The sequence below is a fragment of the Lottia gigantea genome, assembly GCF_000327385.1.
Source record: "Lottia gigantea unplaced genomic scaffold LOTGIsca_53, whole genome shotgun sequence".
Classification (NCBI taxonomy): Eukaryota; Metazoa; Mollusca; class Gastropoda; family Lottiidae; genus Lottia; species Lottia gigantea.
This window is the reverse complement of record NW_008709815.1, coordinates 479375-495575: the sequence shown is the minus strand read 5'-3', so window position 1 is coordinate 495575 and position 16201 is coordinate 479375. Positions and strand designations below refer to the sequence as shown.

The 16201-nt window shown below is 30.9% G+C and overlaps 1 protein-coding gene across 1 annotated transcript; it reads right to left on the bottom strand.

Annotated features, from left to right (window-relative positions):
* Window positions 1-357: 357 nt before the first annotated feature.
* On the bottom strand, window positions 358-15822 carry LOTGIDRAFT_219375 (hypothetical protein; the record flags this gene model as incomplete). Its single annotated transcript, XM_009062753.1, has 30 exons — window positions 15673-15822; window positions 15437-15559; window positions 14821-15039; window positions 13570-13769; window positions 13114-13270; window positions 12566-12601; window positions 12202-12334; window positions 11803-11869; window positions 11411-11503; window positions 11139-11223; window positions 10736-10889; window positions 10327-10477; window positions 9694-9832; window positions 9209-9412; window positions 8762-8854; window positions 8567-8658; window positions 8150-8317; window positions 6923-7006; window positions 5541-5669; window positions 5055-5151; window positions 4733-4831; window positions 4166-4342; window positions 3578-3778; window positions 3090-3179; window positions 2803-2899; window positions 2323-2474; window positions 1904-2026; window positions 1317-1477; window positions 814-889; window positions 358-537 (listed from the first exon to the last, which is right to left on the bottom strand). The coding sequence occupies exons 1-30, from the start codon at window positions 15778-15780 to the stop codon at window positions 358-360; spliced, it is 3888 nt and encodes a 1295-aa protein (XP_009061001.1). The 5' UTR covers window positions 15781-15822.
* Window positions 15823-16201: the final 379 nt, after the last annotated feature.

Below are 16201 nucleotides of genomic sequence, written 5' to 3'. Positions count from 1 at the left end.
AAAATGATATTAATATCTAGTTTTTCAAATACAATGTATCATGAACCAAAATATTGTTGAAAATTTCTACCCATTTCCATTTTGCACTAGTATACATCCTTAGACAATTTATCAATAAAAATTATGATTTGCATTAAAACAGCCTCGTTAATCAATGAATTTGTAGAGAAAAATTTCTAATAGCAAATCATTGATAAGCTATAAAAATCTTGAATTAACTGAAAAAAAATAATTTATTATCTCTGAAATTCTAAATTTACAGTAGAAAATCATTCCTAATACATGACATTCTAGAATTATTGGAAGAAAATTATTGTTTATCTATGAAATTCAGTAGAACATCGTTGTACATGTAAATTATTTAGTTAAAGAGGCAACATAAATCCATACAGATAATACAGAGTTATTATAAGCATGTATATATACAGCTAGAGCAAACTCTTCAGCTGATTCTTGTGTATGTACTCCTGTAGAAAATACAGCTTCTACTAACTTCTCTAGATCTACAAACGGCATGTTCATTGGGAATCCAGACACCTGAAAAACATTCAATAATTCATTTATTACTCCCAGTACTTCATGGACAAGAGCTAATATTATTTAATAACTAGATCCAAAATAATGCATAATTTTTGTTCTATGAATTTTTTGAGCCATACAATATTTTTTATGTAGTTTTTGAGCAGGATATTTTCGTTATTCATTCCAAATTTTATCAATTTCTTTTTACAGTAAAATCTTAAACATGAAATCATGACAGAGCTTTCTACCTAGACTTATAAATGATCTCATTGAACAGTAACATGTACACACCTTATAAGCTGAGAACTGTTTTTCTAATTCTTCTAAATGATGTTGGCTAATCTCCTGTCCTCTACTTTCTTCTAAACTGTAATATATAAACAAGGTTTCATTTAACTGAATTTAAAGGGGACAGTCTAGACACCAAAACTAGTTTAAACTGCTTACTTAACTTGCACTTAGTACAATCCATTCTTTTATTAGTTAATAGAAGTTATAAGTGATAAGTTAATAGAAATACATAGAAGTTCATTTTTAAATCGTTTAATTTTCAATAATGAAAATTTTGCATGCTGCCTCCATAAAGGCTATGTTATTGGGAACCAAAAGGCTGAAGACTGGTGTCATTGTGTAATATTCTGATGTGTAAATAACCTGGTGTCAGAAAGTATACCATATAATTGTAAATATAGCGCGTACCCCTTTACTATTGAGTTTTTTTGTAAATAATGAGATTAGTAGATTAATGTTCTATTTCAGTTGGTTTTTCAATGTTGGTATATAGATATACTTACATAGGTAGTAATTTTCTCATAATTTTGGTACAATGTCGGTTCCATCGTGTTAATGTACGACTTCTCCAATCCATTATCTTATTCTTTAAATGTTGTTCTATTCTCTCTTGTAGATCTTCAGCATGTTTTTTATCAGTGGCTACATATTGTAACATTTCAGGCTGAAACCAATATATTGTACTGAAGTTTAATCCAAGATAAATCTTATGCTTCAATTCAAGGCAATTCTATCACCTGAATTTGAATTTTGGTTTTTGCTGCATGTATCTACTTAAAAGGATAGGTTCGACATTTTAGTAAATACCTAAAATTTTTCTATATATGTCTTTTCTATATATAGCAGTCGTCATTTTAACTTTTAAATGTGGATAATTTTGGATACACATGGATTTGAAGGCTCAAATTTTGACGGTGAGCTGTGAACACCATTACTGATTGTCTTAACTAAAACATTCCTGTTTCTGAGACTAAGGTACAACTGGTGAAAAAAGTGGCGAACCTATCCTTTTAAAACAAAATCCTACTGTTATAAAGTTTTAAAGACTGCAGCTTAGAGAGATTTTTGAGATATTTATAAGAGAAATTACCTGAATAGAACCTAACATTGGGCTAGGATAAGATCGGCTAAATATTGGTCTCCAGGCTGATGTATTAGCTATGTTGAAATCCATTTGAACTGGTTTCTCATATGACTGAATATTTCCCCACACCTACAGAAATAATACAAGATTCAACATAAAACATAAAAAAAAACAGAACACCTGATGCCACTGTTAGATCAGCTAGTGAACTCAAACAGTAAATAGTAAACATATATAAAATTCATGAAATTCCATAAAAGAACGATAATTTCATAGACAAGAAAACATATTTTTGTATTTCTTAGAAAATTTCACAAATCAACATGAAAAATTCACTTTATTTGGGACCAAGACAGTAAGGCTGAGGTTTGGATTTTGAAATCCTGCAACTCTACTTCCAGGAATGAGAACTCATCATTACTTACATTATCTTGATTCATTATACAACCAACTACTTGTACTGGACAATTACTATCATGATAACTAAAATGTTCTCCAGTAGAGGCATTCCAGAACCAAAAATCACTACCTTCTTCTGTTAATACATAGGCTGTAGGTCCTTCTGGTATAGCTGAACCTAAACATTTAAATTTCAAATTGATGTCTAGGTTTCACAATCTCTTTCTATATATGTCTTTTCTTGATATGGCATTGTATCAAGAAAAGACGAGTCGTCACTCGTAACTTTCAAGCACTGATAATTCTGTACACACATGTATTTGAATGCTCAAATTTCGACAGTGAGCTGTGAGCATTATTACACGTTAGCTCAGATTGAAAAAAAATAAAAAGTCTTTGAGACTAAGGTACCATTGGTAAAACAAATAGTAAATGTGTCCCTTTGATTTGTAAGTATAATCTGCTTATAGATAGAAAATGATGAAAAATGATCCAAGCAACTATACCTATCAATAAATAAGCTCGTTTGCCCAAGTGTAAGAAATAATTCATCAATAAGACCGCATGTTCTTCTTCATCACCAGCTAACATACGTAAAAATTGCTGAAATAACAGAACTCTGCCAGTTTAATAATGTAATTAAGGCTTAGTAGTATTAGTATGTAAAATAGAATTAGTTGTAGAAACCTCCAACCTGATTCTCAAGAATATTACGAAATAGTACACTTAGGACAAATTTTATCACATTTAAACCATAAAGCTCATTTTTACCTAGTATGAAATAAATACTTACATCACATGTGCTCCAGATATCACATAAACCAGGAAATACAACAGTATCAGATACAAATGGTATCATAGATACATAATGGGCTACTCTTTCCTAAAAATACAACAAAAATATCACATAAACCAGGAAATACAACAGTATCAAATACAAATGGTATCATAGATACATAATGGGCTACTCTTTCCTGAAAATACAACAAAAATATCACATAAACCAAGAAATACAACAGTATCAGATACAAATGGTATCATAGATACAGAATGGGCTACTCTTTCCTGAAAATACAATTAAAATATCACCTAAACCAGGAAATACAACAGTACAAACTACTCTTTCCTGAAAATACAAACAACATCATATGAACAATGAAATACAACAATTTGAAATCATTGCATTGATTATTTAGCTTATATTTTGCCTTGAAATATTTCATCAGGATCATCACCCAAAGAGCCATATGATCTCATTCATTATATAGTTATCATACTTACAGCAGTGCCCTCAGTTGTTAAATTTAAATCTTTAATATCATCTGGTATGTTTAATGGTTTAAAATATCTGGTTACAAATACACTTTTACCATTGACATCAATAACTGAGGGTTTATATAACCGTTTGGGATGTTTGTTTGTTAATTCTTGTTGCCATTTTTCAGCATGTAATAACAGTTTTTCATCTTCATTGGTCGAAAACTAAAACCAAATTAGAAAGCCAATAATGTATTCAGTAACATTCTTGTATCTTAAATGGGGAGTATGTATGGTTTCAAACTAGAATTGTTCATCCTTTTGTACTCAGATTTATCAATTTTGTTAATATTATGAAGTAAGGTTTTTCCATCAATGTCAATAGAGATAGAGAAAGAGAAAGCCTCTTCCACAATCTCTTTCATTTTTCACAAGAATAAAATATAGTTTACAAAAAAATGCAATGTGAACAAACCAAGGGACAGACAATATTCGTCCACACAGAGAGATGTGGGCGCATAAAGAATAGGGGAGTAGAAAAGTCATTTGCACAGTTCATTTCAATCAGATTGTGAGCCCAAATAATGCCCAGCCTCATCAGTAAGATCTTACCCTTTCTCTAACTGGTTCTGGTGTTATTAACTGAGGTTCAATGGTTAAGAACATACTGATGTAGGTGTTATGTTCTGTTTTCGTTAAAACACTTTCTAAATCACTACGTTTCATAGCATCTTCATAAACATAACCTAATAACACTGGTGGCGTATTAACACGGAATGTACCATCAATCTATAATGATAAAGTGGTCCATACTTTCTGATAATGCAGGACTATTCCAGATTATTTGTTGATGAAAATGAAATGAGCTCCTGGTTGGGCTGATACTCGTAAAGAAAACAATGATTTTTATGAGGAGGAACCAAGTCAATCAACGCCATGCAGTGTCAAGGAGGTAAATTTTGTCAAGACAGATGCATTAGTTTACTCTGTTAGAGTTTCTGACTGTTGAGTTAAATTTGTTAAATTTAAGCTTTTAAACACTAGCAGTCACATAATGTTATTTTATACTGGTGTATTTTCACTGGTGGGAGTTCAGTTCAGTTTATGTTATTCACAATCAGTGATCAATAGTTAATGTATTCTATCTATAAATTAGCTGACAAAGCCTTTATAACCTACCTTGGTGTTTAAGTAAATTGTAGAGAATGGTATTTCTAGACTGCCTAACCATTTCTTCTCTAATTTCTGATGTACCACTGTGCCTTTTTCTCTATCATCCTAAAAATAATATAATCATTTCAAATACTATGACAAACAGATCACTTGTCTTAAAGTTGCAAGTAAAACCTAGTTTATGATTGCCGTGTTTAGTAATATATATCATTTTGAGATATTTTAAACCAGGAATTGATGAATAAGCTAAAAAGCATATATGTAAAGAGCGCAATGTCAGCTGTTTGCTGCCCAACCTGTATAGAATTATGAGAAATTATTATCTTACATGACTCATATCCACTACCATTTCATCAAAGAGATTAATATACACAATATCATTCATAGATTGTAAATTATTAGATGAATAATCATCATTCGTTACTCTAAAAAATAAAAAACCAACAATTGAAATCATCTACATCAGAGAAGAGTAAATGAAACCAAGCATTATCCTTTTGTCTTTGAAAAATTATATTTAATTGACAATCTCTATATATAACGAGGGCCAAATATAGAGCATGTTGATTTAAACATGTTTATATTGGGGCACTTGATTGGTTTGCCAGTTTGGGATTGTCAACCAACCAGAAATTCAATGAAACTATTTGGAACAGGGTTCAGAATTTGTTCCACATGTGCCGTAAAAAATTAGGCCAAGATAGAAATAGTTGGGTGAATTTTGAATTGATGTAACCCAGTTTAATTGGACCGAACTTATCACTCCGAGCAATAATAAGAAATCATCTATACTTCAGTGGTTAAAATATCTTACTTGAGAGGAAGTTCTAGTTCTTCATTAAAACTGGGATTTGGCCCATCACCAACACTTGTACGAACTGTATTCCGTTGAAACATGACTTCTATATAGGGTCGTACCAATGGCTGAAATAATAAAATTTGTCTATGTATAAATCTAATAATTGTATAGAGCAGGTGTTTAGAGGGAAAAAAAAATGAAATGAATTGAGCTTTACATCCTACAACACCATGCAGTCAACAATGAGAAAAATCATACCAGGACAGCACCATAAGTCTCTCTTTCCATTTCTTACTGTCAAGGGATCTTTTATGTGCACAGCCTGTACCACACAATACTTAATAAATCTAAATTTACCAAAGAATGTCAAGTAATTATGACTTACCACACCACTAAAATTATTCACGTTTAATTCTTGATCTCTCATTGGAATATTTCTATCAACAAAAACAAATATAATACAATAAACAATCATGCCAAAAAATAGTCACCAGCAGAAATGAGTCTATATTTTAATTTGGAGGGATGATATTTTTAAATTCATAAAACTAAAATGAAATATAAAAGATGAGGTCTCTTTGATATAATTTGTCACATAATCTGTAGATTTTCTGTTGGCATTAAGTTATACTTATATCTTTTACAAAGTACCATTTGAATATTATGCATATTAATCTGACAAATAAGAAGATAAGTCACTGGTTTTTAAGTATGAGTAGGAGGTGAGAGTGAAATATAGGACTTATGTGGTTTTTGTGTATTTAACAGGCCTATGCAACTTGCATAACTTTTCTTGAAAAAGACATCCATATCACTATAGTGTTTAGCAATGTAGGTGAAAATTCCTCAAAAGAGTTGAGTTGTGTTCTTCCAGAGACAGAAATTTGTGACAGGAAAAGAAAGATAGAAGGGTACTAGCTAACTAGCGAGTGAAATGTGGCAGAGGACAAACTCTGAGAGAGTTTTGTGAAAGTCGAAGATCTAAAGTGAAACAATTAGCCTTAGAGTTAGCTATAATTTCCACACATAAAAATAGGATTGTCATAGCACTTCAAGATTTCACATGAAATTTCAAGTCTCAAAACAGCAGATGCCTAAAAATTTATGTATTGTCAAAATAAGGAACTGAAGAAGACATCAAATTTTTAATTTCATTTGCTTTTAAAATTTCCAATGTTGCAAGCAATCAATGGAAATTAAGACTAAGATACTCTGTGACTTTATGCCATAATCAATCCTATTTTTATATCAAACATGTTATATGTTTTATTAATACCATTACCCATTATCATTATTCAAAGGTCTAAAATAAGTATAATTAATAAACGTAATTGATATACATCTATATCGTTCTCCAACTTTTTAGAATACAAAGTCACAATTTGCACTTGAAATACTCTTGATTATCAAAGCTGCTTCCTACAGATTTACTCACTTTGGAAAGTGATTTTGCACGGCCTTGATGCCAGTAGAGAAGACATCTTTTTCAGCCACCCTTAAAATCTTACACAGCGGTTATAAAAAACTGGGACAATGGTGACCTGCTATTCCCTTTTCATTCTGCAAAACAGGTTTAAGTCTGACTGGGCCAAATCGATTGAATAAATGGTGGGTTTTAAGTTCAAGGCCACACTCATGGATCTCGGATCACAGATGTGACCAGGAGAAGTGAAATACTTTGCCATAGAGTAAGCTACAATTTCCACACATAAAAATAGGATTGTAATACTACTAATAGATTTCACATTTAAAAGTTAAGTATCGAAACAATATATCATCTGTATTTTTCTGTCTTTTTCTTTGAAAAAAACCCCAAAATCCTAGCTCGAAATATGGAACAAAAGTTATCATTTTAGCATCTTACAAGCTTTTTGTACTAGGCATTTCTTTCAAAATGTTCATCATAGTGAACAATTAATAGAAATAAAGACTTAGATAATATGTGATTGTATGACATCCTATTTTCATATCAAACATGTTTTATTAATACCATTACCCATTATCGTTATTCAAAGGTCTAAAATAAGTATAATTAATAAACGTAATTGATATACATCTATATCGTTCTCCAACTTTTTAGAATACAAAGTCACTAAAAAAAGAGGAAATCATATAATCTGCTTTCAAACTACATGATTATCCCCTTAGTGAATGTCTTTGATCAAGATGTAAATGGATGCATATACATATAAACCCACAGTTGATTATCAACGAAATGAAACAGAACTAAGATTATATGAAACCTAGGTTGTTTAAGAATGTATAACATAGACATTTTTATATGAATTTTCCAATAAAAATTGTTTTACATAATATGCATTTTAGTTAAACTTGAAAAAATAACAGCAAATTTTCATAGATTTTACCCATTGTCCACTCTTTGCCAGTCTATTGAAGCTTCAATAGCTGACAGTATTCTGGGTCTCAAAGGATATTTTTCTTCAAAATCAGCCAATTTATGTTCACAAATTGGTCAAGAATATTTCACAGATCAGTCAGTTAATGTTTTTTTCACATATTGACACATAAAATTGGTAGTAAATATCAATTTACAAACTAAAATGTCAAAATTAACAGCAGTCCTAAATTCATCTAAATAAAATAATACAAACACTGAGACTTACCCGGCAGCAGATTTTCGAATTGGTATAGATGAAGCTCTTATAATATTCAATAAAATCTTGACTTGTTCTCCTCTTACAGCTGTAGCTGTTACTTTCTTTCTCTCTTTACGTATAGGTCTTAATGGTCGACGTGGCTCACCAAAATGTAATAATCTTGTAAACACAATACTGAAAGAAAAATTCACATGATGTATCTAAAAATGGAATGTGGCTTCTGTTTCACAAAAAATGTATTTTAATAGCAAAAGTATGCTTTATCACATAAGGTGAATGCGAGTGGTGAAAATTGATGCTATCGGTGTCCCTGATACATATAAAAATTTTAGAAATCCTCTATACAATCCTTTTAATGCAAAAAATAATTATTCATTGGCATACAAATAAAGAAAATGCTTGGATTTTGATTAAGAAGCTTACCCAATATTAGGAACAACTTCTTCAATAACAACATCTTCTAAGCGTTTTTGATGTTGAGCTAATCTAAATCTTCTCATAACTTGTTCTCTAACCTAGAAATAAAATAAAGTTTTCATCCTGCGTTTCTACTCATGATTGGGCTTTTGCAATGGGAATAGTCTAACTCTCCACTTTATGAAAGTAAAAATGACTTACTCTCTGCATGAATCTGTTAACGGCAGCTCTGTGGGCTTCTATATCTTCTGTTTCTTTAATTCTTTCTTCTTCCCTCTGTTTACGTTCATATTCCTACAAATAACGGAAATTTTAATAATCAATTGGGCTTGGTATGATATAGCGAAATAGAATAACTTTAGCATTCATGTCAGACATTCTAATTAATAAAGCTATGAATATATAGACTATGTCAAGTTGGCTCATGACAAACATGGCTCATCATTTTTCAGTGAACTGTTTAAAAGAAGACCCAAGCAACAAAAGTATATTGTGTGATTGTTAAACAAGGCCTCATACGAAGAAACTTTAGGATCGAGACAATTCGGAAAAAAATGAACTGCAAGAATTTTGAGATTCAAGACAGTAGGCTTACAATATCATTCAAGTTATTTCGAGATTTAAGACACTTTTGTAAGATTTTCTCACCATAAATAAATCTCTAGGTAATTCTCTCTCATAAGCTGGTGCCATTTTGTAATTTTTAAATTCTGGTATTTCATTATCTCGTAAAGTTAGCAACCTAAATCTTCTATTAATAGCCATCTCCTCATCAGTGGCTAGATCAAATTCTTGTTGTAGTTGTTCTAGTCGGAAAAAATCTCTGGACTGCATGACGTTTGTACTTTTAGACTGTAATAGATATTTTCAGGTAAAGTAATAAGTAATAAAGAAAAAACTTCATACAGTTGAAACCTTGATATTGGACTTACAGATATAGAATAAAATCTGCTGTTTTCTTATGACTTTTGTTACATAATAAATTCAATCATTAAGTTATGCAGTGAGTTCAAGCATTTAACTTGAAACAATGAGAAGCAATATGATGAGTTTTTTCTTTTGCCTTTCAAATAATTTGGATCTTTCCACAAATCATATTGAATTTCAAACAGCTAAAGAACAACCAATCTTACCCCTAACATAAAGACTAAATCAGCATTATTGGGATCATTAGGATCTAATCTAGATTCTTGAAACCATTTAGCTAATTTATCTAAATCAACTACACCACTGGCACCAATAGCTGCTACTGGATCCATCATTTTCATAGCACTGAAAATAACAAGATATATAATGATCATATCAAGCCATACATAATTCAATTCAAATTGCTGTTTGTTTGCCATTCAATATTTCTTATGATGGGTCAAAATTCAAATGGATCAGTATACAAAATACAAATGGACTAGTATACAAAGTACAAAGGGAATAAAATACAAAATACAAAGGGAATAGAATACAAAATACAAAGGGAATAGAATACAAAATACAAAGGGAATAGAATACAAAATACAAAGGGAATAGAATACAAAATACAAAGGGAATAGAATACAAAATACAAAGGGACTAGTATACAAAATACAAAGGGAATAGAATACAAAATACAACTGGATCCCCAATGAATAAAATACTTAACAACTTTTGCTCTAGATTTTGCCATGATTTGGACAAGATTTTAATTAACAGAATTGTCTTGCTTGTATAGATTTTATTTTTTTTATCACATAATAATTTATGATTTAAAGTAGTGTAAAGATAAAACTTACTTATAGTAATTAGTAGGTGCTATAGAAGTAGTCGGTGGTACTAGTGGTGTACCGTCTGAGTCAACTGCCCATGCTACACTACTACATAGTATACCAGTTGTCATTAATATCATAGTATTAGTACCATGAACATCAAATGTGAATGGTACACCTGAAATAATTTAAACGACATAAAATGAAATGAAATAAAGATTTACATGCTTCTTTTCTGATCCTGGAAGCAGCAGAGTATACTTCAAAATATCAACAGAGTGATCTCTGGAAATAAGAAACAAAATAAGAATAACAACTTAGGTTCAGTGAGGATCCATTCAATCAGCTATTGCTTGGCCAATCCTCATGGCATTTCACAAGTTGACCAAAATGATGGCTCTTACTGTGCTACAGAACCCCAAAATCTGACCCTTACCACTTCCAACACCTTCATTAGTTTTATCTATTTTTAGATCAGTACTAAAATCCATTTCCTCTAATTGTACACTCTGTGATGTTACAGAGGGATCAGGTATACCAGCATATAGATCAGCTAATAGATCATTACCTAGAGCTCTAGCTTCAAAGATCTGAAATAAACAATATGTTCCGTAATTTCATCCTCTTGAGCATCTTGCTAAGAGGACCTTTTGGGGTTGTAGGTGAAGAGTTTCCTACAGTTCTTATACCTTAGGGTATGGAAAAATGCATGCTTTTTTTAAGACTTTCAAATCCTTAAGAAACACCAAAATTCACAATACTTTGTGAAAACAGAACAAAACAAAACAAGTTTCAAAACTTACAGTCACAATAAGAAGTATAATTATTAGTATAGTTACCTGAAACTTAATTGATTCTGGCCATTGGACAATTTTTAAATTATAAATTTGACCAAAGGTCACTCTGAAGTCTTGTGATAATGGTCTGGAATAGAATGAAATATTTAAAGAAGGAATTCTTTTCAGTAGAACAGAAGATCATCACCAGAACTTCCCGTTGAATTTTGTGTGACAACTTTTCATGGGAAATAACCACAATAATTACAGCATATTTCGACCGCCCATTAGATAATCTGTTGTATTAAGATAAGTATTGTATAAACTATACTCACTTGGAGGGGGTTCTAGAAACTTCTTTATCATTAAACAATATCTTAACAAACACCTTCGTTTTAGATACATCATCTCTTCTCTGTTGTTCACCTCTACAAATATATATAACAAAATAACCATCAGGAGAATGGAAACCACAGCAAGTCTGAACTATTCACTGCTAATGGTTGATCTTTAAGAGAACATCTTAAAGCTGCAAAGCTAATGATATCATTTTTAAATTTTGATCGAGATTATTTTGCTTAATGCTTAAATTGCATAAAATGTCCAAAATACAACTTTATCTAACACTTTGACTAAACATTTTATTTTGTCCAATCTTGAAACAATAGTTACAATTATGATATCATTACAATATAAAACCTCTAATGTACTTTTATCTATAAGTTACCTGGGACACTGATTTGTTGGAGTGATTGTAGCAGTATTTGACAACTCAGGAAATAATTTGGGTTCCCCTGAAACATTAGCAAAACATGAATATTAAAAGCCAGTCAGTTATTTAATGTAAAAATTGAATTTGTAATTTCATGAAAATGTGAAAAGCCCCCAAAATGGCTTCTTGACAATTGAAATTGAAATATACTGGAGTTAATATTTGGAGACATTAGTAGTTTAGATCTTCTCCCAATAGCCATTTTTTTTCTTGATTTATGATTATTGTATTAATACCTTCTTTCCATTTATCCCTAGGGAAAGTAGAGTAATCCTTTTTGGCTTCATGTCAATTTTTCTGACTATAATATTAAAGAAGTTGATATCTGGACTATATTTAGTGAATAATCATTACCTGGTCTACGTCTTATGGCCATAGCCTTAGCTTTAACCTTTTCTCGTGTTAATTTGACATCAAATGTTTCTGGCATTACTGGTTGTAGTAGATCTTCTTCATTTAATAATTCTCTATCAGCTGCTGACATCTCCTACAAAATATCAAAATAAAATATAGGTTGACCATACAGCTCTGTTATTCTAGGAGTATGTGGCTTTGGATGGGGGATGGTTGGGGCATGCTCCTCTTGGAAAATAACCCCTCTTTGGCCTTTTGCTTAAACATTCATTAATATATAATAGTGATACCAGGTAAACAATTTAAATAACTGCTGCTATCAAGTGACCAGAAGAACCCTTTATTTTTCCTACATAATAATAACTTTTTCTTTAATTTTTTTCTTTTTTTTTTCTTGGGCCTTTGGGAATTTCATCTGGCCAACTATCAATAGTAACCATCAGAGATCAGCTATAGGAGAATGTTTCAGCATTAGGTCAGTAAGAACAACAATATAGACTCTTGTAACACATCTTTGGGACAATCAATGTAATGTGATTCCTGTATATTACCTGATAATCATCTTGATCCATTGTACTATGTTTTGATCCTCGTTTTTTCTTTTTATTTCTTTTTCTTGCTTCTTTCTAAAAACAGTTTTATTATTAATTCTAGTAAAATCATATCAAATAGTTGCAAAGAGTTAGCAAGATGAACCCAAAGTGAAACTCCAATCTTAATGAGTTGTCTAAATATTGTATTGCAGGCCATGTAGTGTTGTTTTATGGACTTACAAATTACTTTGAAAACTACAAATATAATTAAAGATAAGATTTCAATATTGACATTTGTCCTTGGTGATAGTATCCATTTTAAAATATATATGTGTCAAAGGAAAATTCAAAGTAAAATTCAAGTCATTGTGAAACAAACCTTAGCTGCCTGTTGTTTTTCATATCTGTCTAAATCTTCCTTGTAACGTTCTAATTCTTTTCGATAATTTTCTTCAAAATCTTCTTGTAATTCTCCTACTTCTTCTTCTATTTCTTGTTTCCAATGTAATTGATCTTCTTTCTTACTTGTTTCCTCTCTGAAAGTTTTCAATGATACATTATACACTTGAAATGACTAGACGCTTGGAAATGTCACTGTAAATAATGTACACCCCATTATAAACAAGTTAGCACTACGCAGACACCATAATATCAAGCTCAAAATTTCCTCCTCTTTTACTCCTTGTATTTTTTAATATCATTTAGGAATAAATAAAATCTATATCTATAATGAATTATTTTACAAAATTAGTTTTATAGTTTCCATGACAGCAACATGGCTCTGTCTATCAGATCCATACACGTAAAATAACATGACAAATCTGCAGTTACTCACTTAATAACTTGTAATTTTATAGGAGTATTATTATAATTCTGAAATTCTCGTATACTTTTTAATTCTTTCCATGTATGTATAATATTCTTTAATAACTGTCTATCCATTTCTTCCTCTTTATCTTTGACTGTTCTAGTATGTCTACAAAAACAATGGAGTTTGAATAAGAATTTTTGACAACACAAAGTAATTATTGGCAACTTTAACACAAAGTTTGTTCTTCAATATCAATTTTACCCCCAAGTGTAGATCACAAAGATAAATCAACATATATTCAAATTGCAATTTGTAAGTGAAATCTATAATACTGTCTAGCCAAAATTGATAAAATACAAAAATTATTGCTCATTGCGATGATCCTTGCAGGCAAATGCAAATTACTGTTAAGTACGGGGAATTTTTATTCCTAATTTGACAATTATTGGTAACGTTCCGTTGAGAGATGGTTCCTGAAAAGGGTTTGAATTCTCTTAGACTTACTTGATATCATATTTATAATCTTGTAATCTTTTCTCATAGTTAGCTCGGTCACTTACAGCCATTTCTCCCTAGTAAAATAGATATTAATATTTCTTTATGTAGAATTTATCTACTATTTATTTAACAAAAACAATTCTAATAGACACATTCGAATACACTAAACCACTTTGTAAATCCTACATCAGAGGTGAAAGTCATGCGTTTTATTTCCATCAATTAAGTAGCTTTTTCTTTGTCTCAAAAAAAAAATCCTGTAAATTTCAAGACACTTATAATTGCTCTGACACAGTTACTCATTTCTTTAAGAGATGCGTTATTTTCTGTATGCTTACCTTATGATTCTGGATGTACTCATGTAAATGTAATGCTGAACTTTTTAATGCTTTCATCTGAAATAGGAAAATTTCAAATATTCATTCATTTCTAGTAACAAAAAATATTCGTGACATTTGACTGCATGTACAGAGCATGAAACAAGCTCAAAGCCTACAGCAAAATTAGCACTTTTTGTCAGAGATTCCATTAAGCTTACTTTACCATTCCAGTTCAGTAGCACATTATCTACAGTAACAGAGATTTTTACAGATATATTAGTGGGTATTCCCAATTATACGGTATCAAAAAATACAAGCTAAATTAAGATGTATCTCCTTCTTAATGAAAGTGCTAGAAATTTGCTTTTATCAGATTTGAAATAATTAGCTTTCTCTCTTCAAGCAGAATTAGTTACCCATGTTGTTGTTGAAGCCAAAAAATGTCCAAAAAAGTCACAATATGTACCTTCTCTATCAGAAATTCAGTCATATTTTTCTTTTTCCTAGCCAGATAGTCTTGATAGAGATCTGTTAATCTAGTTGCTAGAACATGTTCTCTACTAAATAAATGATGATGTGAGAAAACAATGGAGTTGATATCAGCATCCAACTGATAACGTCCTGTACCATCTATGGCACCATCAATATAACGATAGTCAAATTCTCTCATAACAGCCTGAAAATAATTTCACAAAATATGTTCCTTTGAAACAGCAAGAAATTCCACAAGATTTCAAAATAAATGTGGTACATATATACATTAAGGCATTGCATAAAAAATTGGCCATTACATATAGATTTTAAGTCATTAACAGTAGCTTTTCTGCCAAATTTACACCAAAATATCAATTTCCACATTCCAAATCCAATCCAAGCTCAATGTTTTAAAAAAAAAATATTAAATCCAACAATATAATAGACTCAGTTACTATTTGAATATGGAAGTTGGCTGGCATTATCTGATGTACAAAATTTAGAGCCGTCACACAAAGTTCACACAACAACAAAAGATGACCTTTCCTCATTCTTTTCAAAGCATAATGCCTCGATATTTCAATGAACCAGAAACTTACCTTTCTAAAGACAGTTTCTAAATAAGGTTCTTGTTCATCTGTCATAAAAGGTCGTGAAGGGTTTTTCTTTAAAGGATCAGGTAAGGCTTTTAATCTTCCATCTTCTCCAAACCATTTCCGTCCCTATTAATACGTAATATATCAAGACATGTAGAAAATATCACAGTTTAATTGTAACAATTTTGTATATTTTGAAGCTGACATATATCTTCTCTTTAATAATAATATTCTCATACCTTATCAGGTTCATGTAATAATCTATTCTCCATTTTGTTTAAATTTCTATTAGCAACTGATGGTCGTACACCAACATACAATCCTTCTTCCTCTAAAAATCTTGGCATCTTCTCTGTTGCTAGCTTCTCATTTAGAGGCACTGAAAGAAATATGCCTTATCTACAAAACTTTTGATAAAATATAACTGTCAAAGATGGATACAATTTAACAGGCAACAAAAAATACCCCTCATTTAACAAATGAGCTCTTCCAATCAAACATATAAATATCATATTGATAGAAAATATGCATGTGTGGAAGAGTTCACTTAAAGATAAGGGATGTCAAATAGAGGATTTGAACACCATTTCCAGTTTTGAATGTTTGACAAGTATCTCAGAATTCTTGGCCAATGAAAGGATCCAAGATGTTATTTTGAATTCAAAAGGTACATCCTAAAGTAGCCATTCATAAAGAGAAAATGTAAAAAATTTACTTACTGGACATAACAGAGGGTATAAATAGTAACCTGTCATCTACTTCCTGTTT